The 24,001-nt window shown below is 40.3% G+C and overlaps 2 protein-coding genes across 8 annotated transcripts; one reads left to right on the top strand and one right to left on the bottom strand.

Annotated features, from left to right (window-relative positions):
- Window positions 1-809: 809 nt before the first annotated feature.
- git2a (G protein-coupled receptor kinase interacting ArfGAP 2a) lies at window positions 810-14,912 on the bottom strand. 7 transcript variants are annotated; one of them, XM_034122446.1, is made up of 21 exons: window positions 14,527-14,912; window positions 11,535-11,668; window positions 11,075-11,187; window positions 10,821-10,926; window positions 10,625-10,711; window positions 9,698-9,828; window positions 9,519-9,613; window positions 9,173-9,218; window positions 8,791-8,796; window positions 8,653-8,704; window positions 8,492-8,564; window positions 8,277-8,374; window positions 8,046-8,157; window positions 7,810-7,952; window positions 7,589-7,738; window positions 5,618-5,860; window positions 4,695-4,784; window positions 3,113-3,195; window positions 2,746-2,931; window positions 1,880-1,943; window positions 810-1,534 (listed from the first exon to the last, which is right to left on the bottom strand). In XM_034122446.1, exons 1-21 carry the CDS (start codon window positions 14,576-14,578, stop codon window positions 1,322-1,324), a joined length of 2,277 nt encoding a protein of 758 aa, XP_033978337.1. In that variant the 5' UTR covers window positions 14,579-14,912; the 3' UTR covers window positions 810-1,321. The 7 variants fall into 7 exon arrangements, with proteins under 7 accessions (XP_033978337.1, XP_033978332.1, XP_033978338.1 ...); XM_034122441.1 differs by lacking the exon at window positions 5,618-5,860; XM_034122447.1 differs by lacking the exon at window positions 8,791-8,796.
- A 968-nt stretch (window positions 14,913-15,880) lies between these two features.
- Window positions 15,881-23,769, top strand: ankrd13a (ankyrin repeat domain 13A). Its single transcript, XM_034122440.1, has 15 exons — window positions 15,881-16,388; window positions 17,444-17,579; window positions 17,912-18,036; window positions 18,141-18,186; window positions 18,467-18,610; window positions 18,703-18,892; window positions 19,718-19,784; window positions 19,896-19,977; window positions 20,099-20,160; window positions 20,239-20,369; window positions 20,493-20,650; window positions 21,143-21,274; window positions 21,380-21,540; window positions 21,670-21,734; window positions 21,868-23,769. The coding sequence occupies exons 1-15, from the start codon at window positions 16,287-16,289 to the stop codon at window positions 22,064-22,066; spliced, it is 1,800 nt and encodes a 599-aa protein (XP_033978331.1). The 5' UTR covers window positions 15,881-16,286; the 3' UTR covers window positions 22,067-23,769.
- The last annotated feature ends 232 nt before the right edge of the window (window positions 23,770-24,001 follow it).

Genomic DNA, 24,001 nt, shown 5'->3' with positions numbered 1-24,001 from the left:
CACAATACAGTGCAGCGTGAAGACACACCGGATAGTTTGAACAAAATACATCAACATCAGCGAGCTGGTGAAGCATACAGCTTAGCCCCTGAACAAGCGCTTTTTCTGCATTTACTGATTAGACAAATGGGCACGGATAAATGTAAGTGCACTGCAGACTGGATTTTTCTTGGAAAGGGCACAAACAACATAAGTGTTTTCATTGCAGCAAACAAGAGCATTGCAGAGCCCCAACGTGTGCATTAATGAAGTTTCCAAAGTGTAATGGTCAATTTGTTTTAGGAGATTAGACAGTATGATGATGCTTGCACATTGCAGTTAGTGACTGACGCTCCTTTAGCTACAGGGTGTTAGCAATAGCATTCAACCACAGCAGATTCATGACTCATTTAAAGGGGACCTATCATGCAAAATGCACTTTTGTACGTCTTTTATACATGAATATGTGTCCCCGGTGTTCCAGGGAACTCACCAAGTGTCAGAAAACACAACCCTCTCTATTTTCCTCCATACCCAAATCTCTAAAAAAGGGGCTGCAACGGATCTGATAAAAACTGATCCAGATTTGAACACTGTCCTGACGTCAGGACGGTGGCGCTACGGCTATTGGGCCAACTCCACCAATCAGGAGGAGACAACCACGGCCATTGCCGTTCGAAAGCGCTGGAGACGTTGTAGTACATATGCCAGGCCTCTAGATGGTGCTGTTGCTCACAGAATCTGCCCTTGCTAAAACAGATCTAAAACATGTCAAATTGAGCAAAATGAGGTATGGCTAAAATGCATGATCTGTTTGGTATTTTGAAAAAAAAAAAGGTATAAATATGCCTTATATAGGTATGGTCCTACACTATATTATTCAAATATAGCATGATAGGTCCACTTTAAGGCTTTCAGCATCATGTCTTGCTCTGGGCTGTTAACATGAACCAATGTCAACATCTGGATCTACTACAGTATGCTGTGCTTCATTTGTTCTCTCAATCAAAAAGCTGATTTAAGGTTATTTGTAAGTATGGGCGAGTTTACTCAAATTGTAATCTTTAAACCATAACAGTCCCAGACCTGCTAGCTGCTGCTTGATTTAACATGATTTGTGGAAGTTGTTGTTTCACCTCAAGATAAATTGTGCTATTATAACAGCTGAGGATGCCTAAATAAAGTTGTTCTCCCTTTTACACTCAGATTTTGTTCATAGTTTGCTTTAAATATTTATTCATAAATTAAAAAACAATGCATGCATATACCACAAATACAAAAAACCAAAAGAATCATAAAAAAAAATGAGGAAACTGAGATGCTTGCAGCCCTGTAAGTGCTGCTAGTTGGTATTCTCCTTTGTGGTGATGGTCACAAGCTGCTTGGCGGCCTTGGCAATGTCATAAGCACATTGGATGACCTGCTGGGTGACCAGCTGCATGTCCGGCGCCGCGCAGCCCTCCGACGGCAGCGCCTTCCTGCACTCGCCCTGAAGCCGGAACGCACTGGAGGTCAACAAGCGCAGAGAGCCTCGCACGGTCTCCGAGCGCGGCTTCTGCAGAGGAAGGATTACATAGATTAATACTGATGGACTGAGATTGTTGAAAAGCAGATTTGTGCAAAGAGAGGTGGTGAAAAAAACTTTGCAAACTGTCTTTTTTTAACCAAATGTTAAGACTATATATAATTAATACACAGGAATATAAACTATAGGATTACATTTTTATTTCAGTAAAGAATCAAGTGAAATAATACATCAGGAATTGGCACAACTTAAAATAGTGCTGTGGTTGGACCTTGAATCTCTGGTATTTGTGCCTTATGATACCTCTAGCATAACATATAAGATGAAATGCCAGACTGATCCGTGCTCTCAAAGCAAACACAACACTCTTCATACCTTTGGGAAGAGGGCAGCCATTTCTTTCACAGCCACATGTATTCTTTCTGAACAGGGTATGAAGCTGTGAAGAGAAGAGAGTTGTGGTTGAGTTCAACATATTGATGTCATATTATATGATGTCATAAGCCACAATATATAATTCACACCACACCGTGCATTATGATATCTAACATCAGGTCAACATTTTCAGATCATGCTATTTAACCATCTTTCCATTCATTGCAGACTTTTTTTTTAGCATTGTAAGTAAAAGGCAGTTTTATTCCAAAGCACATTTTTGTATTCAATAAATGTTGCTTGACACATGAACCAAACAACAGCCAAACAATGCATATCTCTCCTAAATAACATAAAGCAAATTCAAAATCAGCAAAACAAAGAAAAAGAGACAGTTTGTTAGCAGGTGAGGCCGAAGGTAAAGGGTGAGGCAGAAACAGTGTGCGGGAGAGGGAAATGAAAGTGTGCCTGGGAGGCAGGGACAGAGGCCAGAGTACCAGGATGAGGGGTCAGGGGACCGCAGGCTGAGCGGCTGAAGGGGGGGCGGGGCCTTCTCGGCCCAGGGCACCAGAGTGCTGAAACATCCCAGGCTGTGCCTGAGCCGACGCACACCTTCCCGCTCAGAGGGTCTGCTCTCAGGGTGAGGGGCGGGGCACCACGACACCAAAGCAACATCATAACAGCGGGGCAGAGTGGAAGTTGAATGAAGGGGAAGAGTGAAGATAACACACAAAAAAGGGAAATGATAGGACATACACGCAACTAAAAATAACAGAAGAAATGACGAAGAGGAACTAAAATGAAGCAAGATAATGAGAGCTAAAAAGGAAATCCTAAACTGATAAATGTTCTCTTCAGATTCTGACCTGTCGTGTTTGTTTTCCTGAGCAGCTCTCAGCAGGTCTTGGATATTCTTGGTGATCTGCTCTGTTTTGCGGATGACGTCCTCAGTGCTGGGCAGCGTGGGGTCTGCCTCCATCATCACATCGTCCAGCTCAGGGATGGAGCTGCCCTCCCCCAGCCAGCTCCTCAGCCTGCCTCTCCTGCAGTACCTACAGAGGAGTTCAGAAGAGATCATGTCTACAGCCAAAAGCCCTGCGTGTTGTTTTTACTCTAAAGACAAAACAACTCGTCACATTACGTTTGGAAACCCTTAAAATTGTTTGTTGTATAAAACTCATAATATTCTTTCTCACTCATCACTTTGTACAAACCATCATTGTGGGCTCTTACCCCGAATCATCCATCTCAGAGTCATTGAATGTGTTGTCATAGTCACTTTCCGGCATGCTGATTTGCTTCTCTAAATTCGAGGCCTAGAAGAAACAGAGGAGACAAAAAAAAGATGCTTCATGGATTGCAATACCATGCAAGACTCCCATGTCGTTGATAATAAAAACACAACAGCTGTGGTGAAATCAATAACTGTATCCCTGTGTTTGTTGTATGTCAAATTGGAATATAAAGAAGTGAAAGCGATGCAGGTGGTCTGACTGAAACAAGCCAAAAGATCTGTGAAGCAAGAGCACATCATTAATTTAAAGCAGTCAAACAGTGAAACAGATAATGCAGAGTTCAGAGTTAACTCATGTCAGTGTGACATATTACTACTGCTGAGTGATAATGGCCTTGGTCTTTTCCAAGCACAAATAGAATTCGGTCATTCGACTGACTAGGATCATCATCAAATGTGATAATGTTGAAAAAGCGATAAATACATGGATGATAATGAACAGAACGCCAATTGTAATCATTGGGAAAATGTGCTATGCTCGAAACTTTAAATCAGAACAGAAACCGAACCCGTAACTAAAAGGGAAGTAGACATCATTGTTGATAATGGGAAGTCAAGTTTCAGATGAGTTCATATTTTAAACTAAATCAAATGCAACACAACTATTAGGTGAATTGCAGAACATAGGATTGCCTTATCTTCCTGATATGTTAACTGTGATCTGAGACTTTTACTATACTTGAAGACTATCAAACTCAAATCTAATTGTATAAACAGGAAGCCGAGACAAACAGGTACAATCGATCCACACCGCACCGATTGTACAACACGTTCATTCTCAATCCACGTCCAATAGAATCTAAACTAAATCCACTATTTGTATGCAGTAGAAAATGCAATGCAGGACACATAAGCTAGCTTCAGCAAATGCAATTAGCCCTTACATGTCTAGATATATCCGAGTTCTGACTGAACAGAAAATAAATCTCTTTAGACTGTAAACTAATCGTGAAACACAACATTGTTTGTGTTTCAGGAGGAAGTGAGAGCATGCTGTTGGAAGCTCACTGTGCAAAAGAGCCAGGCAGTTGTTAGAGACGGTGAAAAAAAAGGACTTCTCTTTTTTCGGACCAACTGAAGTATAAAATATACATTTCAAATATCAGCTTTAATCAATTTGTTCCCCTTTCGTTTTATAGACTGGTGGTTGTTTAAAAAAAAAAAAAGACAATCAGTAAAAACAGACTTTGCACAAACAATTATTTTCAACATCATCTGCTAAACAGGTTTCTGGAGCAAAGACAGGAAGCATTAAATGAGGAGGTGTTTGCATCACAATTTGCTCCTCGTTCAGCGCTCAAACAGAGGGGTTCGCCTGCACAAAACCACACAAATCCAATTGTTTAGCTGTGAGGATGATGCTGAGGATATGTGAAGGTGGGGGCAGCTGGTGGAGGCTCATGCAGCAGAGATGGAGCAGCATATGGAGGACAGAGGGAGGCGAGGGGGGGGAGACAAGAACGGCTCCAAGTGGATTGGCTGCGTCCCACGAGATGTGGACCGAGTGTGGATGTACTTAACCTTTTGAGCACTCTCGTCCTTCGACCAAGACAGGGTGGATGGAAATGAGGGGAGGGATGAAGAGGTGGTCACAAAAGCGCCCCTTTCCGTCTAAAGACAGGGTTCAAATCACATTTTAAGGACACAAATGTCTTAAATTTAAAAAAGAAACAAACGTGAATAAGACCAGATCATGTCCCAGAAGCCTCTTCAAGTCAGATGCGTCTCGGTCGGATACTGTATACTTAAAATGGAATTGATGGGAAACTGTGTAATGAATTTAACCCTTAAAATCAGGAGGAGAAAAGGTGAGGGGTGAGATTAAGATAATGCTACGTAGACAATTTTAAAAGGAGCTTTGTTGTTCGGATTATGCTCCTACATTTATTTATGAATTTGTGCTGGAAAAATATAAGACTAAAGAGCAAAGGCGTTCATCCATCAAGAGAACATTTGCAGAAAACTATGATTCACATGCTCAAATTGAAATGCAAATTACTGAAACAAAAGAGAGAATCAAAACAGATGAGAAGATAATGTGAGTTTATGAAATTATCATGCATTACAAAAACACAGAGTATTTGTATGGTAGTTTTAATGCTTCATCAACATAAAAACACAGTACAAACCTTGAAATGATATCATAATAACAGCATCTTCTTTTGGTAACAGCTACGCTTGTCTGACAAACAAGCAGCACTCCAGAGAACAACAGGTTTTTTTTGCAGATAGTGGTTTTGAAAATGGATCTGGACAAGATGAGCTGTGACTGGCTGTGTCTAAATACATGTCATTGTGGTTTTGATGACTCTTTCATGCTGCAAAGAAAAAACTCCCCAGTGGCAAAAAAAATGAAGGTTTTTCAGACAGGGTGGAAACATGAGGGAAAGTAGTGGAAACAGGGCAGGAGAGGAAATGGCAAAGGAGAGCAGGGTCTTACTTACATGAGGTGGGAAGGGTTGCAGGGTGGGGACACACTCCTCTGGGTAGTGGCTCTCTCCTTTAGGGAGATAGGGCTTCAGGCCTGAGCCGGTCTCATACATAGACATGGGGCGGCTGGCCCGCGCAGACTGTCGGCGCTTCAGGGCCGAGGGGCTGGAGGGGCTTGGGGAGGCGCTGGGGGTCTGATAGATATAGGCTGGGCCGTGCCGCCTGAGAGAGATGTTCTCGCTTTGCAGAGATTGCAGCTGGAAGAGACGTTTAGCAATAAACTAAGAGGTGCTGTCGGCAAAGCAAGCTGTGGTTCCTGCTCTGATCCACTCACACGCATTACATTTCTGAGTTTATTCCAATGTTTCCCTAAAATATGATCTTGTGATTCGACAGACTGCTTCTGTCTGCACGCTGACTGGCATTTAATTGTGCAAAGGTCTTCATTTGTTTTTGTTGTTCCAATGATAGAAAGTTAACAGTAAATATTTGATTATCACTCTCATATGCTCTTTTTTGACACGTCACCAATATATAGATATATATATATATATATTTAAGCGTTTTGAGCACCAGGAAAAGCGCTATATAAATAACATGTATTATTATTATTATTATATATATATATGACTTTGAGCTGATTCAATGATAATGTCATGCGGAAACGTATAGCTTTCAGGTTAGAAACATGAATCTTTTCCCATAAATATAATTTCAAGATTTACTCTTACCTCCTAAAGATCATAGGAATAACATCGATTTTGTCAACAAAAAAAGCAAGAAAAAAAAAAGGCAAAGCAAGTAACAAGCAAGCAACAGATTGTTTTGTAGGTTAGCAACAGAGGTGCAGTATGAGTCAAAGTACACACAGATTAAGTGAGGAATATAGGAAGAAAAGAGCCATTAAAAAAACAATGTCATGATGATTTTTAGAGGAAAAAATACTGGCTAATTAACTACTTGTATTTATATACAAAGTAAATTGAGGGTACTGGTCTGAAATGGGGGTATTATGGTTTAGTGTCCAACCTCTGCCAATCATTTTCTTTATCTATTTACTCATCTTCATTTGGGAAACCCACGAGCCAACACGAAGCCAGGTCCCATCATCAAAAGCAATGCCGTACTCTACAGTGCTGTACGTCACAGTTAAGAGACAAATTATCTGCATTTTCCTTCAAAACTGCCAAATTAAGCCATTTTAACAGGAATATAACCTTAACGACAGGTTTTTCTTTTAACAAAATAAAAAGATGTAACATGCATAGAACATCTGTTGCCAAAAGTTACAATGTTCAGGATTTAGCAGGACACGGATTGATCACTGAAGCACAGTGCATACAAATGTGCAGAATCTCAAAGTTAACATTGTCGATGTAACAGTATCAGAGTTCCAGGTTTGTATCAGCTGTATTCTTTTAAATATCTATGAAATGGGACCACTTAGAAAACATGTCAAACAATAAAACCATACATAATAAAAGGCTTTTGCCCAAAACAAGAGCAGTCAATTATCCAAAAACATTCTATGCAGTAAAAACAGTATATGTGATGAAGCAATGCACACACATACAATGGTAAGTCACTATGAAGGGATTAAAAAACACTGTTGATTACTTCATGCTTTTTCTTAAAACATGCTTGTTAGTCACATTAGACAGAATGGGTTTGTACCAAAAAGAGAAACCTACTGGTAAAATGTTTCTGTTATTAACTGGAGAAAGTAGGAATTGTGTTCTTCTCAAATCCAGAAAACAAATGAAAAAAAAAAGAGAATCTCCGGTTTGAATGGAAGCTTTGAAATGAAATCGAACATGCTGGCCAAAACAGAGGGTGGACCAGCAGGGTGTCACAGCAGCCTTATCGTGCAACTCAGCATTCCTGTTCAGATATCGGCCTCCACAAGAGCTCTGCTGACCGCTGTGGCCCCCCCTCAGTGCGGCCCCCCGGTGTTAGTGATTTTATTGGTGGAGCGCGGGGGATACCTTTTTCTGCATCAGCCTCAGCTCATCGCTCAGGTTGTTGTTGGCTTTCATGAGGTTCTGGATCTTGGCCTCAGAGGCAGAGAGCGCGTGTTTCACCTCCATGTATTCATGCACAGTGATGGGGCTGTCGGAGAGGTCAGAGTCCAGGCTCTGTGGGAGAGGGAGGGGTTAAACACAGAACGGATTTCAGGGTTTTATTTGTGAAAGTGATGCCACGATACCTTGGTCCTATCTCCTTTGTTGGTGGGGGAATCCTGGTCTGTGTCCTCGTCCGACGCCACGCTGTCGTAGTCAGGCTGGTCGTTGTCCTGGCTGTCACTGCAGTGCCTGACTGCCACGTTCTTCAGGATGAATTCAACATTATCTGGAATGAAGGGGCGCAAGGTGGAAAAGTTATATCTGCGCTACATTTCAGTATCAGTTACATGTTGGAATAAAGTCACAATAAGATGCTGACCTTTGGGGCTAGCTATCGAACTCCCTTGTTGTCTGCGCTTAGCATCACTTAATATGTCAATGACAAGAGTTGCAAATTCATGTGCATTGAATCTCGCAAGCTTTTGTCGTCCCTAAATAAGAAAAACAAAGACACATCAGCCCAGAAGTATGCGATGTTACTTCACAGTATACGTGTGCAAAGGGGTAATAGTAAACATGTGCAGGTATGCTGTCTGTAAATCGAACTTGCCTGATTTCGTGTTGATGAATACTCTGGATTCACAGGAAGAAAAGGCACCACAGTCGTCTCTGTCACCAGAGTGCTGTGATTCTGTGTTGCTAACCACACTACCAAATAAAACGGATAACAATGAGCACATATTATATTACACAAGAGGGGGACTCCAAGAAATGTATTCTCCGGATGAAAGACAACAAATCTTGTACTGGATCATTCTCCCGTACCTGCATCAGTCTCTCGTCTGTCCACCTCATCGTAAACATCCATGGCCAGCTCTTCAAATAAATGATTACTCAGCTGCATGACAATTAGAGAATGACACTTAAGACTTAAGTAAGGGAAGAAAATATAGCTAACTTCAGGGAAATGTTGCTAAAATACTTACAGACTGCAGTTTCTTCTTTGCCGCCTTGGCCAGCTCTGATAAATCTAAACTGCTACACACAGAGCATAGCTTTCATAAACACATGCTGGTGAAATGATAGGTATACATAATGCCTCTTGCATTCTGAGCAATACTTACATGTTCCTTATCCATCAAAAGAGGGCAATTAAAAAGGAGATTAAATGTGTTATTAAATTGAAAAAAGCACAAAGATTGTTCTGCCTGTGATGAATTACAGTTGCTTGGAGAAACGTTTTGATTTATTTGCAGCAATAGTGGTTGGTATGTCAGCTACTTCCATTTCCTTAAAACACAGATAGTAGATGCTGCAGCTTTCTCAGCAGCGTGTTAGGACAGGCCTCAGAGCCAAAAGACAACCCTCAAAAAGCTGCCTCTCTGTACTCTCTTTGTTGGCTGGATTCAAGTTAAGCCCATTCACTTTAGATGTAGGTTCAATAAGAGATCAATCACTTCATATTGACATGCATCATGTTGACTTACGTACAGAGTGCTTTCTTACCTGTCAGCCATTTGTGGAACAATGAAGTGCTGGCTGTTTTTATGATCTGAAAGCAAGAACAAAAGTGTTCTGAAGGATTGCCAACAACATAATCAATACTTATCGGAAATGTGAACGTTCTAGATGAAGTGTGTTTTAAATATAGTACATACTTGGTTTCACAGGGGAAATTATAAACACTTGTTCTTATCTGCGTCTCTACCTAGCTTAAACACTAACTTACTCATTGTTGTGGCTTATTTGCCAAGTCAATATTTTCTTTAGCTCCAACCAACACCTCTGCACATATTCTTTGATCCGTATCTTTTAAGGTATTTCAATATCAAATCTCTCTCTCACTGCATACCTGGCTTTCTCCCACACAGGTAGAAGGCCAGCCGATCAGTTAGTTCATACTGAATCTCCACCAGTCTGTCTGCCAGGTCATGGTGGCCAGCTTCCCTACAAAAGGCACATCAAAAACCATGATATACCACTGATGATAAATTGAGTTTGAGTTATTAAGGATAATTGAAAATAGCTAACCTTGCATAGTCAATGGGAGTTTTTCCATTGCTGTCAGGGGCTCCGGGGTCTGCTCCGTAAACAGTTAACAGTTCAGCCTGAGATACTTGTCCTGCTTTTGCAGCTACATGCAAGGGAGTGCTCCCTTTCTCCTGGAGGAGAGGAGGAACAACCATTGGGATGTAGATGTAATAGAAACGTTATTGCAAAAGATTACAATTAGAGAACATCTTGCTCTGGGATCACTCTGACATGCAAAGACAAATCTGGTCAGGGGCCTTAAGTCGGGGCGGCCAATCCCACAAAAACCACCAGACTCAGGGACAGTTTTAACCCACAGGCCATAAGACTGCTGAACACCTGAGCTCTGCTAAGTGCCCCGATAAACATTCCTGTTGTCATCTTGCAATATACTTATTTATATAAATAGTTATCACCGCAATAAACCGTATTTCATTTTGTCCTACAGTAATTTACATTCTTTCATTTCATATTCTGTTCTTGTACATATCATATTCTATTGACGTGTATCTAGACTTTTTGCACTTTTGTTGGAGGAGCTCAGGTCAGAAGAATTGCATTGTCATTTCTACACTATAGCTTTGTGCATATGACAATAAAACCTTTGAATCTTGAATCCCAGCTTTCTCCCTCCCTACTCTTGGCTCCCTTGCTCAGACCACACCCATCTCAAAACCTTCAATCTGATTTCAACTACACACCTGGCAAGTTTTGTGATGCCAAATCTGGCCAGAGGCGTAAAGAGTGTGGCCTCCATTTCTTGAAACAAATCCAGTTTCCTAGTAGTTCATCATTTTGATTAAGACACTACTGCCTCTGTGGCAGTTAGTGCTTCAGGGCATGTGTCAGGAGCACATTCTGCCCCGATGATACACAGAGTGTCGCCCTCGTGTATTTATGGTTTTAAATGCAGCAGATGAATCTTACCGGGTGAAAGAAATTAGCTTGTGCTCCCAGGGATAGCAACCGCAAACAAGTCTCCAGATTCCCGGTGCGTACACTTGAGTGAAGTTGCTGAAAAAAAACAAAAAAACAATTAATATGAATGAATGAAGCGTAATAATAAAACATTGTGCCAAATATCAGTTTTCTGCTCAACTCATGGGGACCCCCTTCTCCTCACCTTGCTTAAATCCTTGGCTGTGGAGCTGTCGTCCTCCCGGCAAGGCATGCGATGAACAAATGCCAGCATTTGATATTTGGCTCTTATAAACTCGGATTTGTTTGGGCTTCAGGACAACATGAAACATATTCAAACAGAAAGAAAGAGGCCGTTAGTGAGTCAGTGGAACAGACTAAAGATGGAAGTTCAACAATAATTTATTTGGGTTATTTAATGAACATCTACATGAACATTTCACAACAATAATAACTCACTGCAGTTTGTCCTGAGGGTTGGCCTTGCGTTTTCCACTCATCACAGAGGCCGGGTCCAGAAGAGAGTGCTCCCATATTGAATTGGCACCATTGCCGTATAATGTCTGAACCATCTAGGATGAAATGTAAAAGGAACCTGTATAATATATCCCAATGATTTATACTGCAGAAGGCTGAGTTCACTTCCCGAACAAACCCTTTCTATATTTGGACAAAATCAATAAACCCCAGTGGGATCTGATGTACAACTGTTGTCAACAGATTGTGAGCAAAGATAGAGGTCTGATGAATTTTAAACGACACTGAAACAGATTTTGTGCAAGGATAACAGGATCTCAAGGCCTGGTAGGAGAGGGGAATCGGCCTCAAAGCACTCATGAGCACACTGTGAAAGTCCTCAAGATATGTAGGTTCGCACAGGTGAATATTAATATCAATGTCTCCTGAATTAAATAATCACCTGTAGCTGTGTAGAAGGCCATGGTGTGTGTATCAGGTGGCGGACTTGCGAGCTGTGTCTTCCGAGACTCCGATGAACGCTGCAGCACTCGTCACAAATGAACACTCCTCTGTTCACAGAGGCCCAGCGAGGCTCTGACAGGGAAGAGACAACAGGGAAAATCACACTTTCTGCAATCTAATTGATTATTTTCTAATTAAAGGAGGGGCTTTAGGGTACAATATTGGATCCTTCAGTTCTAACAGGTTTGATCTGCTCTAACTTTAATTGTAGGTAGTCTTAGATGAGTTATACATGTATCATAGGAAATGTCCTCTCTTCACATTCAGTACCGTTATTCAAATAACCGACATGCTAGGTTGTAGCACTTCTCCTTTCCTGTTCCTCACTGACTGCACTCACAGAAACTTATAGTGTCAAAACAATGAGAGACACATGCATAAAGGATAAAGCTAGGAAAAAAATGCCAAATCTAAAACTAAAAAGATCCTTCTAACAAGTATTGTCCGTGTTCAAAGCCTGAGACAACTTATTGTGCGACCCACACTTATGTACTAGGTGTACTATCAATAGATACTTTTGGGTAAATTGCTTGAAATAGTCAGGATGTCAACAAAACTGTTTTATTTTATGGATGAAAATAATCCAGGAAAATGCATTTTCTATATTATTATATTATAATATTATTATTATATTTTACTTCTTCATCAGCAACATGTGCCGTAATCTACTGGGTCCAGCTCTTTAAGACCTTAGGTAGGTCTTTAATATTGAAATTTCATATTGTTTTAGAATATTATTTGTATTTATATATATATATATTTTATTTATTTTTTATTATGTTTTTTGGTTTTGAATTCATTTTTGATTGAATTGGCCTGGTGCTGAGTGCCACAGGCAAGAAAGCAAATGCAATCATTCCTGAGAGCCAATAGTTGCTTTGCATCTGGTTTTGACTTCCCAGTTTAGACTACTGTATTGTTCATTTCTACTAATATATAAGAAGAACAGTTAACACTACATAGGGCACTAATACTACAGACAGTCAAACACTGGTTAGAACATGGTAACACTTTGACTTGACTTGAGAAGGTTTTAACATAAGGTTTTACTGGCTATAAGAGACATTTAAAGCCTGTTTAACCCCACCCTTAGGTGAAGCCATGCATTGTGTAACGAGGAAGTGACTAGCAGTTGTAGGTTGAAGCACCTCGACCTAAATGTTAAGTAAGAGAGCAGCTTCCTCCTTTAAACAAAAACACACAAATGCTATCAATACTTTTGGTGCTGTAAATTCTGGAAATGCATAGTTAGAGAAATATAGTGTATACAAGATACAGTATACTGTGTGACTGAAATAAATATGTTTACTTAACCTTGACCTATTTATTACACTTCACAAATGCCACATAGTTGTGCCGTCTGCAATTTATACAGAGACTCCTCTGACAGCGAACATCTGAAGACCAAAAATACTGTAAATTCATACGATACTCCGACAGCCGATAAACTGTTAAGCAGATTGAGTGGCTGGCACTGGGACAAGACAGTGAAGTATGTGAGTGTGTGAGCAGCAGCTGAGGTGTAGGAGGAACAGCTGCAGGGGTTTTGGTCAGAAACTGGCACCTGGTCCCCAGTGTTCAGACTATCCTCCTCCTTACTCTCAGACCAAGACCTGGGAGTTGGTGCTGACATGCCTCTTTTACCCTTTCCTCAACAAGTGCTGCTAAATTTAATACCACATCTTGAAACTCTAAAAATATTCTCAGCCAACAACTGGTAGCAGCCGTATGGAGGGGCAATCCAGGCCAGCTGCTGTGAAGACCTGCTGGGTTTAACTAGTCTGAGTGACATGATGATGGACAAGGTACTGAAACTTGAGTATTGCTACATTTTAAGCACATGTGTTGTTTTTCTTGTGAAATATGAAAGTACCCAACATAAAAGTTCTAAAACTAATTCTCAGCCTACTGTTACTGTAAATCCTAATTGCAATGTTTTGTGGTTAGACAATAGAAACAAATCGTCTGCATTGAAAGCACGCAGTCAATTCACTCAGCATCCTGTTTTGCTTCCTGTGCCTGCCGAAAACATCACGTCATTTCATTACAACTGGGACTCCTGAAGGTTCCTCAAACACAATGCAACTTGTTCAGCTTACAAACAGTATGTTTGACTGTAAGGGCTTGATTCAAATTTCTCCAATGGCTAATACTATTACCATAATGTCACAAACACAGGTTAAGCTCTCTTCATCTTAATTAATGAATCCCCTGACAATAACTACAGATACCAGAGTGCAGTGATTGTTTCAATGTGACAAACATTTTTGAGGTGGAATAAGGCATTTTTTTTTTTTTGGGAGGGGCTTTTAAGGGGGGGCCATATCTTTTCACACATTGTTTTTTTTAAGAAAGACTTTACACAGTTAGATTCAGAGGAGGAGAAGTAATGCCATTCAGAATATTTTCAGTGACACTCAACATGGGACTGGGGGCTCTTTTGCACAAAACTCACCCTGAAAAGAGAGCACTGTACATTGACTTTCAATTATTTAAATCATCCTAGTGATAGATACAGAGCAGTTTCCTGCTTATGTAGGATCAGATATAATGGATTATTACATTTCCAATTAGATGGAGACTTTTGCATGCCACAGACATTATTTAATAATTTTCCTTTGACGAAACAACTGTGCAATTACATTGACATGCATAAAAAAATGCCAGGCTGATTATTGAAAGCAAGTAACACCGGATGGAAAAAGTTAAAACAGACAGCTGCTTCAGGTCTAATTGCATCCCCAGCCAGGGACCTGTCAACAGCACTAAGAACTTGTCCCCTCAAAACACTGCATATGTTGGAAAGCAGCATGTACCGGTAGTTATAATCTGATGTAAAGAGTGCAGTCAGTGCAAGGCTCTGGCTTAAGGTTACTTGGTAGTTAATAAATAAAGGGTAACAGCTTCAGGGATGGTGTGAATTGTCTTACCTGGAACACTGCAATCAGCGCAGAGCTCAGTGTTTCGTATGCGTTTAGACATCCTTTGCTCAGCAACAAACCTCCTTTGAAACAGAGTATTATGTCCGATGCGTTTGGCTAACCATTGATCACTCTTGGGGGGATGCCTTCCGTGTTAGCTAGCTAATTAAAAACAACCCCAAACAACGACCTGCTACTTCATTTAACTGTTGCTAGCCGTTTCGCTTTGTCCAGCGTCTGAGTTACAACCATTATAACGTTACCTAACGAGAATAAGGTACAATGTTGCTTGTTTGCAAAGTAGGCTGACTTAGCACCTGATTAGCTAACTCGCCTGTCCCCGTTTGGTAGTTTACTCTTCAGTCGGTCTCTGGTAGACAGCAGGACTACAAATGAAGGACTACAGATGAAGGACTACAGATCTCTAGCGTTCCCAGTGGCAGCTGCTAATGTTGTATGATACTGTGCCCAGAGTCAGGTCTTTCAGGAAACAAACTTCTTCCCGGAAATAACGCCTCCTGGACTATTTTGCCTGGAAAAGTATATCATAATTGTGGACCTGATTTCTTTACAAATACCGTTAATAATGATACATAAATACAAGTCATAATGCTTAGATGAGTTTGCAGTGGCCTTTGGGCGGTACCGCTCGGTACACAACCTGATAGAAATAACTGAGGGCAAAAACACAAGTGAGAGTAGGTGAGTTTGATCTAAGCACCTTCGTGACACGGTACAAAAAGAGTAATTTTAAAAACATAAAATAGGGTGACTCCTATTGGATATATATTTACTGGAGTTCATCTTTTGGAGCACAATTCGCATAATATATCACCATATTTATTTGACTTAATAATAACTTTATTTCTAAAAAATTAACAGCATTTCACAACTGAGTTCAGCCAGGACGGATCATAATTGTGTGGTTGTGTTACAAAATATGTATCTGCAGAAAAGTTTAGTAACTACTTAATATGCATACGTTAATAGAGCAACTGCATCAGGTTTTATGAATAACCTGTGATTAATATAGTGTAAAACCTCAAAGGGTCGATATGCACATCCATCACACCGTGGTACGCTGGCGGTGAAGTGTTCTCAACCTCCCCGACACGTAAAAGCGCCGATCTCATTTCTAAATAATAGGTGAGCTCAGTAGAAGCAAATGCCTGGAAACAGCTTTAGCAATGTTTATTTTGTTAATTTTTTCAAGTAGAAATGCTTTGAAATTCAAATATTTAGCATCTTAAAGGCCTAAAAGTTTGACACGGGACGTTTATAGGATTATTACGTTTAGTTAGTCCTATGGCATCCCCCATTCAGAGACCCTTAATGGTTTCGTCCAAGTGGGACTGACTATTTTTCTTTTTTTCCTCAAGGCGATGGTTTTATTTACAAACCTTGTTTCTCTCGTGTGTTTACCGAAGAAATAATTGCTATTACATATACATTAATTAACATTGTTAAGGGTAAGGACAGCGGCCTTAATTGGATTGTATTGTTTAGCTTGTGAGTCTATTTCTTTGTAGGACACCCCTGTCATTATTGGGAACAGCTCCTGGCACTTCCTTGTTCAAAAGTTTATTTTAGGGGAAGGCTTGGTGAAAAGTTGGACACCGGTTTAGATATTTCGACGTCAAATATTGAGGGCATGGATCATATTAATTGTACTTGTTGGCATGACTAGCGTGTAGCTATCGCGGTTTTCCCATGGCTGTGATTGTTAGAAGCGGGCTAGCGTTGCACTGAGCGGCTCCATAAAGAGAAAGATGTCCACGGCTAACGAAGAGATCCGAGAGAGGTTCCCCCTGCACTCAGCCGTGTGGGAGAATGACTACAGGACACTGGAGGAACACATTACTTTACCACAGGTTGGTTAAAACACGGAATATGTTTCAAAACTTAACACAAATGCATGCTAGCTAGAAAAGGCCAGGAGTTAGCTGTTAACACATCCGTAGCCTTTCAGTCAAAGTAGGCCAGTCGTGTTGACAGATGCTCTAATGTGCCACACAGATAGCGCTTGAACTGTCTATGATGACATTTCTATTTACAGATCAACAAAGTTTACTTTCAGAAATATATATATATTCCACTACACACATTTAAATGTATATATATGTAACCTATCTGTATGTACTAGACCTGTTTAGACTTTAACTAATGTCATGTCTGTTATTTCTATTCATACTATTACTACATGTTTATTCTTATTTTATTTTTTATTCGTATTATCCTATGTGTATTATCTGTGTTTCTGTCTTGTTCTGTTGTTGCTATGACACCGGAATTTCCCTATGAGTATTGGGTATCAATAAAGGTCCATCTTATCTTATCTTACACATTAAAAAGCCTGTTTCCCGGGTTGTATATTGTTCTTTTTAATACTTTAAAATGTACAGTATTAAAAGTGTAAATCCTGAACAACCCTTTGAACATATTGCACATTTCTGCTCCACACTATCTCTATTTAAATCTGCACAGTTCTCAACTTTGAATATAGTATTTGTCCTATTTTGTTATATTTGACTGTACTCAGTTTCTTACATAATTCATATTTTGTGTTAACGTTAGATATGATAACATATAGCTTTGTTGTTATGTATTATGTATTGCCACCTTCTCAGCTTCATTCTTGTGAAACATCTAATATATAAAGTTACCCCTAGGTATTCATATTTTAATAAAAATGATCTCTAATCTCCTCTCGGTTTAGTATTGTATATTGGTGCAATATCATTATTATGATCCAATCCGTATAACTTTTAATCCCAACAATGTTAATCAATAACACATTTAGCTCATGACTCAATATGCAGTCTTGATGTGTTAATGCTGCTGGATTGTTGAACCAGGTTTAGAGTTTATTACACAAATATGGATATAGAACAAGCTAATATGTTGGTCTCTTTTTGATTTTTCTCAGAATGACACTGAGGCTGTGGATCCCAGAGGCCGGACCCCTCTCCACCTGGCTGTGTCGCTCGGGCACCTGGAGTCAGTGAGAGTCCTTCTGAGACATGGTGCTGAAGTGACTAAAGAAAACAGCATGAATTGGACAGGTTAGTCCCACAACTGAACTGGCAGCATAATAGATTATACAGTAAGAGTGTAGCATAAAAGCGGGATGTGAAGCCATACATGTTTCGTTCACTTGTTTGATGACTTAAAGCCCTTATCACATTAACCTACAAAGCATCTGCTGTTAATGGGGTTTCTTGTCAAAATCCATATCCACTCCTCTAACTGCAGTGAAACAGTTTCACTTTCCCTTGCTATTACTGTAATTGTGGCTGAGGTTTTCTAATGGGTATTTGTTGCACCCAGGGAACAGATGCTTTAAAAAAAAAAAAAAAGTTTAGTGGTTTGTTTATAATTGTCTGTCTCTGTGTAGCTCTGCAGGAGGCAGTCAGCACCGGAGACCCAGAGATGGTTCAGTTAGTGCTGCAACGCAGAGACTACCTCAAAGCCTCCACTGCTCTGGGAGGAGTGCCTGAGCTGCTGGCAAAGATCAGAGAGGTCTTACTTCATTTTTACAGTTGTCTTGTCAGCTTTCTCTAAGTGTTCCTGGAAACATTTCCTACTGCATGAACTAATTTCACTGTCTTTATTTTCATCTACAGTCTCCAGACTTCTATATGGAAATGAAGTGGGAGTTCAACAGTTGGAGTAAGTTATTTTATATCTATGTGTGGCTATATATCATTAAAGTAAAGTGTATACTGTGTGTACAGAGTAGTATTTTCCTGCAGTACATGCTAGTTATCATCAATCAACTATTCAAGAGAGGAAAGTATCTCTACATAATCTTTGCCTGTGCAGAGGTTATATCAGGTCACACAGGAAATACCACATATCTGCACATTTGTCAGGGTAGCATTTGTTTTGGTTTATTAATGATTGATAACGTTTTTCATGTGTGAGACATTCATTTGCTGTTGCTTCACAGTCCCTCTTCTGTCCCGGGTTTGTCCAAGTGATGTTTGTCGCATTTGGAAAAGTGGCGCCAGCCTGCGAGTGGATGCCACTCTTCTGGGCTTTGAAAACATGACTTGGATCAGAGGGCGCAGGAGCTACATCTTCAGAGGAGATGGTTTGTGCTTTAAATCGCCTGCACTAAAAGAAGAGTTCTTATGATTTGTGCTATTTCAGTGATATCATTTATCCCTGAATGTATCTTTACAGATTCATATGCAGAGTTGATGGAGGTGAACCATGACGATGAGGTTGTGGACACTGAACGCTTCAACATATCTCAAGAAATCGAGGAAGTCACACTAGAGTCAATGCAGCCAGCTGAACAGGAAGTTGCCAAAAGGCTGACCACTCCTATTGTTAACACCTACTTGGACACCAAGGAAATGGCTTTTGAGAGGCAAGAGTCACATCTTTTTCAGTTGTCATTTTTCTCATTACATGCATAGATCATACTTCCTTTGATCAGCCAAGAACAAACTCCACACTGACAGTTTTTCATAAGAGTTACCATGTCACGTGTGTTGTTACTGTGCAAGCAGTGTTACCATTTGACTTTCCACTTTCCAGTATCAAGCTTGCATCTAATTATCTTGACACGCATCATTCACACTTATCTGATCAAATCTTATCTGACATGACATTTTTGTATCTTGTCTGACTTCACTTACGCAAGTGAGGTAACCCTACAAAATAACAACTTAAACAAATATATATTATGAATGTGAGCAAATAATGTTAGTTACGAATAATAGGCCTTTCTTGAAGTGGACAATTGACCTGTTAAACAGAGGTGTAACTTGGGCATTAGTGAACCCTGAACTTAAGATATGACGTGCCACAGCCTTGATATTCAAAAAGTGTCTCAGCCACTTATTGGATGCCATTGTTAATAACTACAGCTGTGCTTAAACTGCTCCACATGTTGACCTGTTAACATTGCTGATAAGATAACTTCTTTCTTATTGAAGCTGATAGTAGTTTATTGAGGCTAGGAGGAACATATCTAATTTAAAACAAAACGTAACAATGCAACACAGCTAAAGACTCTAAGATAAGAGAACTATCACAGATTGGTGCAAACACCTTTTTAAATGCCACATTTTAATCCATTAACAGGCTACTTCAAATTCCCAAATCTTTATTTGCATTCTCTTTGTCGTGGAAGTTATTCCTAACTGAAGGATGGTGTGTTTGACCTGTAGTAATGCTTTTGCTTTTGCAGGAACAAGTCTGGAATGTGGGGCTGGAGAGCTGACAAAACTGAAATGGTCAATGGATTTGATTCAAAGGTTAACAGAAGTTTTATACTTTTTATTTTCATTACAATTTAAGATTAATGCCACTTTAAACTGTGTAGCCCATTTTTGATGTATTACTTTATATTCTGGTTGTTTTCTCAGGTTTTCAGTGTGAACAATGTAAACGTGGTAATCCGGACGAGGACGGAGCATCTCACAGACGAGGAGAAGGCCAGGATAAAAAGTAGGTGGAAAATATGCTTCTATATTAAGATGTTAAAGTAAGACTTTTGTCCATATGAATAACAAAGCTGCATCTACGGAGCGTGAAGGAGAGTACTAAAGTCATCGTTTTCTGTTTGAAGGTGAAAGGAACATATTGGAGTCTCTGCTTGGGACTGTGGAGCAGCACATAAGTGCACAAGGGGTAAGCCGTGTATTCAGTAATTACATAAAGGTGATGTGTTCTCCCACCTGTTAGCTGATAGAATGCTCCACTTTATAGGACCTGACGCTTGAGTATGCAACTGCCACCAATCCCACTGCCATCACTCCAGAGGAATACTTTGACCCTGACTTTGACCTTGGGAACAGAGACATCGGCCGACCCATTGAGCTGAGCATTCGAACACAGAAGTAAGAAACACTGCCTCATGGCAACAAACATCATACTTTATTACAGTATTTGTCTCAAGTCTCAAGTTGTGTGCACATTGAACATTCAGCACATTCATTTTGATTATTTCTTGTCTCACGCAGGTTCAAAGGTACATTATGGATGAGCGAGGAACATCCCCTGTCCCTGGTGGAGCAGGTGACCCCTATTATCGACCTAATGGCTCGGACCAGTTCCCATTTTGCACGTCTGCGAGACTTCGTCACCCTGAATTTTCCTCCTGGATTTCCTGTTAAAATAGGTATGTGACATCCCTATGAAGTTTATTCGAAACTACACATTATTCAAGTACATAGAGCAAGTCAGTGGTCAAACTGTCTTTTTTGCTCTGTACTGTAAGTCTAAATGTCTTAAGTGGCAACCATGATAAGTTCTTGAGGAATTCTCTAAGTCAATTTCACGCCTACTCACCATTACTAAAGGCAGCAACATTTAAAGTAACGCACCATTTGGCCATCAGTTTCTGACAGGAATCCTTTCTTGGATTGTACAGCATTTCATTTGTTACTGTACTCATTTTCTGTGTGTTATAAAAAATTGCTTTCAAAATCCATTATTCCCAGCCAAGTCTTTATGCAGTGTGATATCTACACAACCTGTTTCTTCGAGGTTAAGGTGGTCAGTCAGAGAAATGGGACTTATTTTTCCTTTTCAACCAAAGCTCTTGTTTGTAGTCTCTTTCCCTCTCTTAAGTCTGTTTTAACGTGATTTGTTTTGCCTTCCTCTGCTGCAGAGATTCCCTTGTTTCATGTGCTGAATGCCAGGATTACATTTGGTAACGTCAATAAATGCAGTACTGAAGAGGAGGCCATCGCTACACCAGCAGCCACGCCAACATCCTCAGGAGAAGAGGAAGAAGCTGCAGGTAGGAATCTAGAAGGTTGAACTATTTAATGTGAAAGTGTTTTTTTTAAATAATCTCACGTCTAGGATTCCTAAACTGATTTTCTTTTTGATTTTATCCGTGCAGCAATGCCTCCCTTCCAGGTGTGTCCTTCAGTGTTTGACGTTCCCGCCACCTACCACCGCAGAGGAGGAACTCGACACGCACCCGTGTCCAACAACGACGAGGAGCTGTTGCAGTACGCCATCCATCAGAGTCTCCTGGAGTCTCGCATGGTTCCTGGCGAGGTCAGAACAATCTTCACTCGACTCTCTGGCCAAAACCTAGAAAACACAGATCTGTCTTAACCATTTTCCTATGTTCTACTTGCATCTCTCTGCATCCTTTTAATGATCATGATGTGTGTGTCTTTGAAGGATGGAAACTCGGAGGATGCCGATGCGGAATTTACTGATGTCATGCCCAGTAGCCAGAGTGACAGGTAGGAACACAGGGTAACATTGCAATTACTTAATTACATGTGGTAAAAGGAACAGTCCTTGATAGTTGTTTGTCATACAGGGATTTAGATGACACATAACATATCTGGATCTGACTTTCTCCTGCTGTTCTAGGAGTATCCCAGAGGGGGTGCTAGTGGAATTTGGAGACACCCCGAGCCCCGTCAGCTCGCCCTCGGCCTCCAGCGCTGACTCAGGGCTCCGCCTGGCCATGGAGCTCTCTGCACGGGCCCAGGAGGAAGAGGAGCGGCTCAGGAAGCAGGAGGAAGAGGAGCTGGCGATGATCTTGCAGCTATCACTTACTGAAAAGTAAAAGGAAAAAAGAGGGAATAATAATAATAATAATAACACAACTTTTTCAGATCCTGAAGCAACTACCACACCTCAGAATTCCTCCCTAACCACTGTAGTCATCTATGCAAGTGCAGGTTCCTTTCTGTAGCTGATCGTTCTTGCACAGGCAATGTCAGACTCTCGCTATCTAATATTTTCCAAAAGGTATTTTTGGTAAGAACATAATCTTTTATATATTTCTATCTCAGCATATTGCATCTCCATCCTCAAGGTTAATTCATGGACTCTTTCAGATCATTTTGGGTTGGCTCTTCTAATTATTTATTTTCTATCTAAATCAGAGTAACAGCAGCAACGTGCGTGTGTGGATCACATTGTTGTCCGAGGCGGGTCAAATCAGTGTAATTTAAGGTCCAGTGAACAAAGTGACTACCTAAGTTGTCTTCATGTTGTGCTGGCACTCAGATCCAGAGCTCTGTGTACATGTAGATGGTACATGTAGATGGTACATGTTGCCTCAGTCCCTGGTTTTTAAATGGCTAGAATGAAATCAGCCTAACACAGTAGAAAGCGTCTACTACTCTGGACCTAACGGGACAGATTTGAGTGTCCTCGCTGTGAAGCCTTCCTACAGAGTCACTTTGAAGAGGACCGTGAGCTCACTGAAGAACAGAAATCTCAGGGTTCCAGTTTTACACATTTTTCCTTCACTCTGGAGTTAGTTTGTACATCTATTGGAAGTTGCCGCTTGGTAAATCTGTCTTTGATGCGAAATCAAAAAGCTCATGCATATCTGCCATATCATTATAAACATAGAGGTTAGGTTCATGGAGGCTTATAAGTAAATGCATTTTCTTGTACTCTGTTAATTCACACTCTGCAGATGGGTAAACAGACGCATGTTTCTATAAGAAACGTCAAATCAGCTGCATGGTAATGTAACATCTCTGCTGCAAAAAGAATGGGGGTTTCCCGGCCTGGTTTTTATTGAATTTGTTCTCAGATTTCATGGTGCGAATGGAAATATTTTTGTTAACTCACTGAGCAGCTTCAAGCACCTCAGTTTAAAACCTCAATAGCCGTCATGCAGTTAAAAAGCAGTCACAAAACCAATGCTGCAGAGATTATTCCAATTCCTCAAGGCATACCGTTAGCCTTTTGTAGCCACGAACAACTCTTGACCTCTGAGCAAAAGAAGAGACGGCACAGACGCTTGAGATGCCCGCCATATGCAGGATACGTTTCTTCAGCATGTGCCAAGGGACTGCTTTGTTCTGACAACGCTTGGTGGGGGAAAGAGGTGGTGAAAATGTATTTGGTGCCACTTAGACTAAACTTTTGAACAGTTATATTTCTTTTTTTGTAACTTTTTAAAACAAGATTAAGAGGTTTCCGTTGTACCAGGGTGATGCTGAGTAACATGCATTAACCACTATAGTTGTTTCCACTGACAGCCAACCACTTATCAGCGCTCTCTCTGTGAAGCTGCATCTCGCGTTCAGGGGCTGCAGCTGAAAAACGACTTATGTAACAAACAAGTTTCCGAACTGCTGAACAGTCGACTTTAAAAAGGCTAGCTTTTGTTCATTTACTGCAGGTCTTTGTAATGCACCGTTTCAGCTGCAATTTTTTTTTTTAATATGTTAAAATGTTAAGACATTGTCTCGATTTCAAAATGTTTCTAAAATAAAAAGCACTTTATTTCCATAAGGATTAAATTGACCTTGTTCATGTGTTTGATTATCAAAACCACTGCTGACACCACAACCTTATATTTTTCCATCATATATGGATATATACTGAATGCACTAGGTAGAGGTATGTACATGCGTACAGTAGATTTCATGTTGAGTTTAAATGAACTCGGCATCAAGCACATACTGTTTACAGGATACAAATCTACTATGTAAGAAGAATCACAATAATAAAAATCGTCAGTGATATTTTATTATTG

Source organism: Trematomus bernacchii, unplaced genomic scaffold (genome assembly GCF_902827165.1).
Source record: "Trematomus bernacchii unplaced genomic scaffold, fTreBer1.1, whole genome shotgun sequence".
Classification (NCBI taxonomy): Eukaryota; Metazoa; Chordata; class Actinopteri; order Perciformes; family Nototheniidae; genus Trematomus; species Trematomus bernacchii.
This window is presented reverse-complemented; position numbering and strand designations above follow the sequence as displayed.

Coding starts and splice junctions, on each gene's coding strand:
- ankrd13a (XM_034122440.1), top strand. CDS start 16,287: ATGTCCACGGCTAACGAAGAGATCCGAGAGAGGTTCCCCCTGCACTCA. Junction 18,037..18,140: donor TGCTGGCAAAGATCAGAGAG/GTCTTACTTCAT, acceptor TTTCATCTACAG/TCTCCAGACTTCTATATGGA. Junction 19,978..20,098: donor GGAGAAGGCCAGGATAAAAA/GTAGGTGGAAAA, acceptor TTCTGTTTGAAG/GTGAAAGGAACATATTGGAG.
- git2a (XM_034122446.1), bottom strand. CDS start 14,578: ATGTCTAAACGCATACGAAACACTGAGCTCTGCGCTGATTGCAGTGTT. Junction 10,927..11,074: donor AACCCTCAGGACAAACTGCA/GTGAGTTATTAT, acceptor GTTGTCCTGAAG/CCCAAACAAATCCGAGTTTA. Junction 9,219..9,518: donor CCTGTGTGGGAGAAAGCCAG/GTATGCAGTGAG, acceptor TCTTGCTTTCAG/ATCATAAAAACAGCCAGCAC.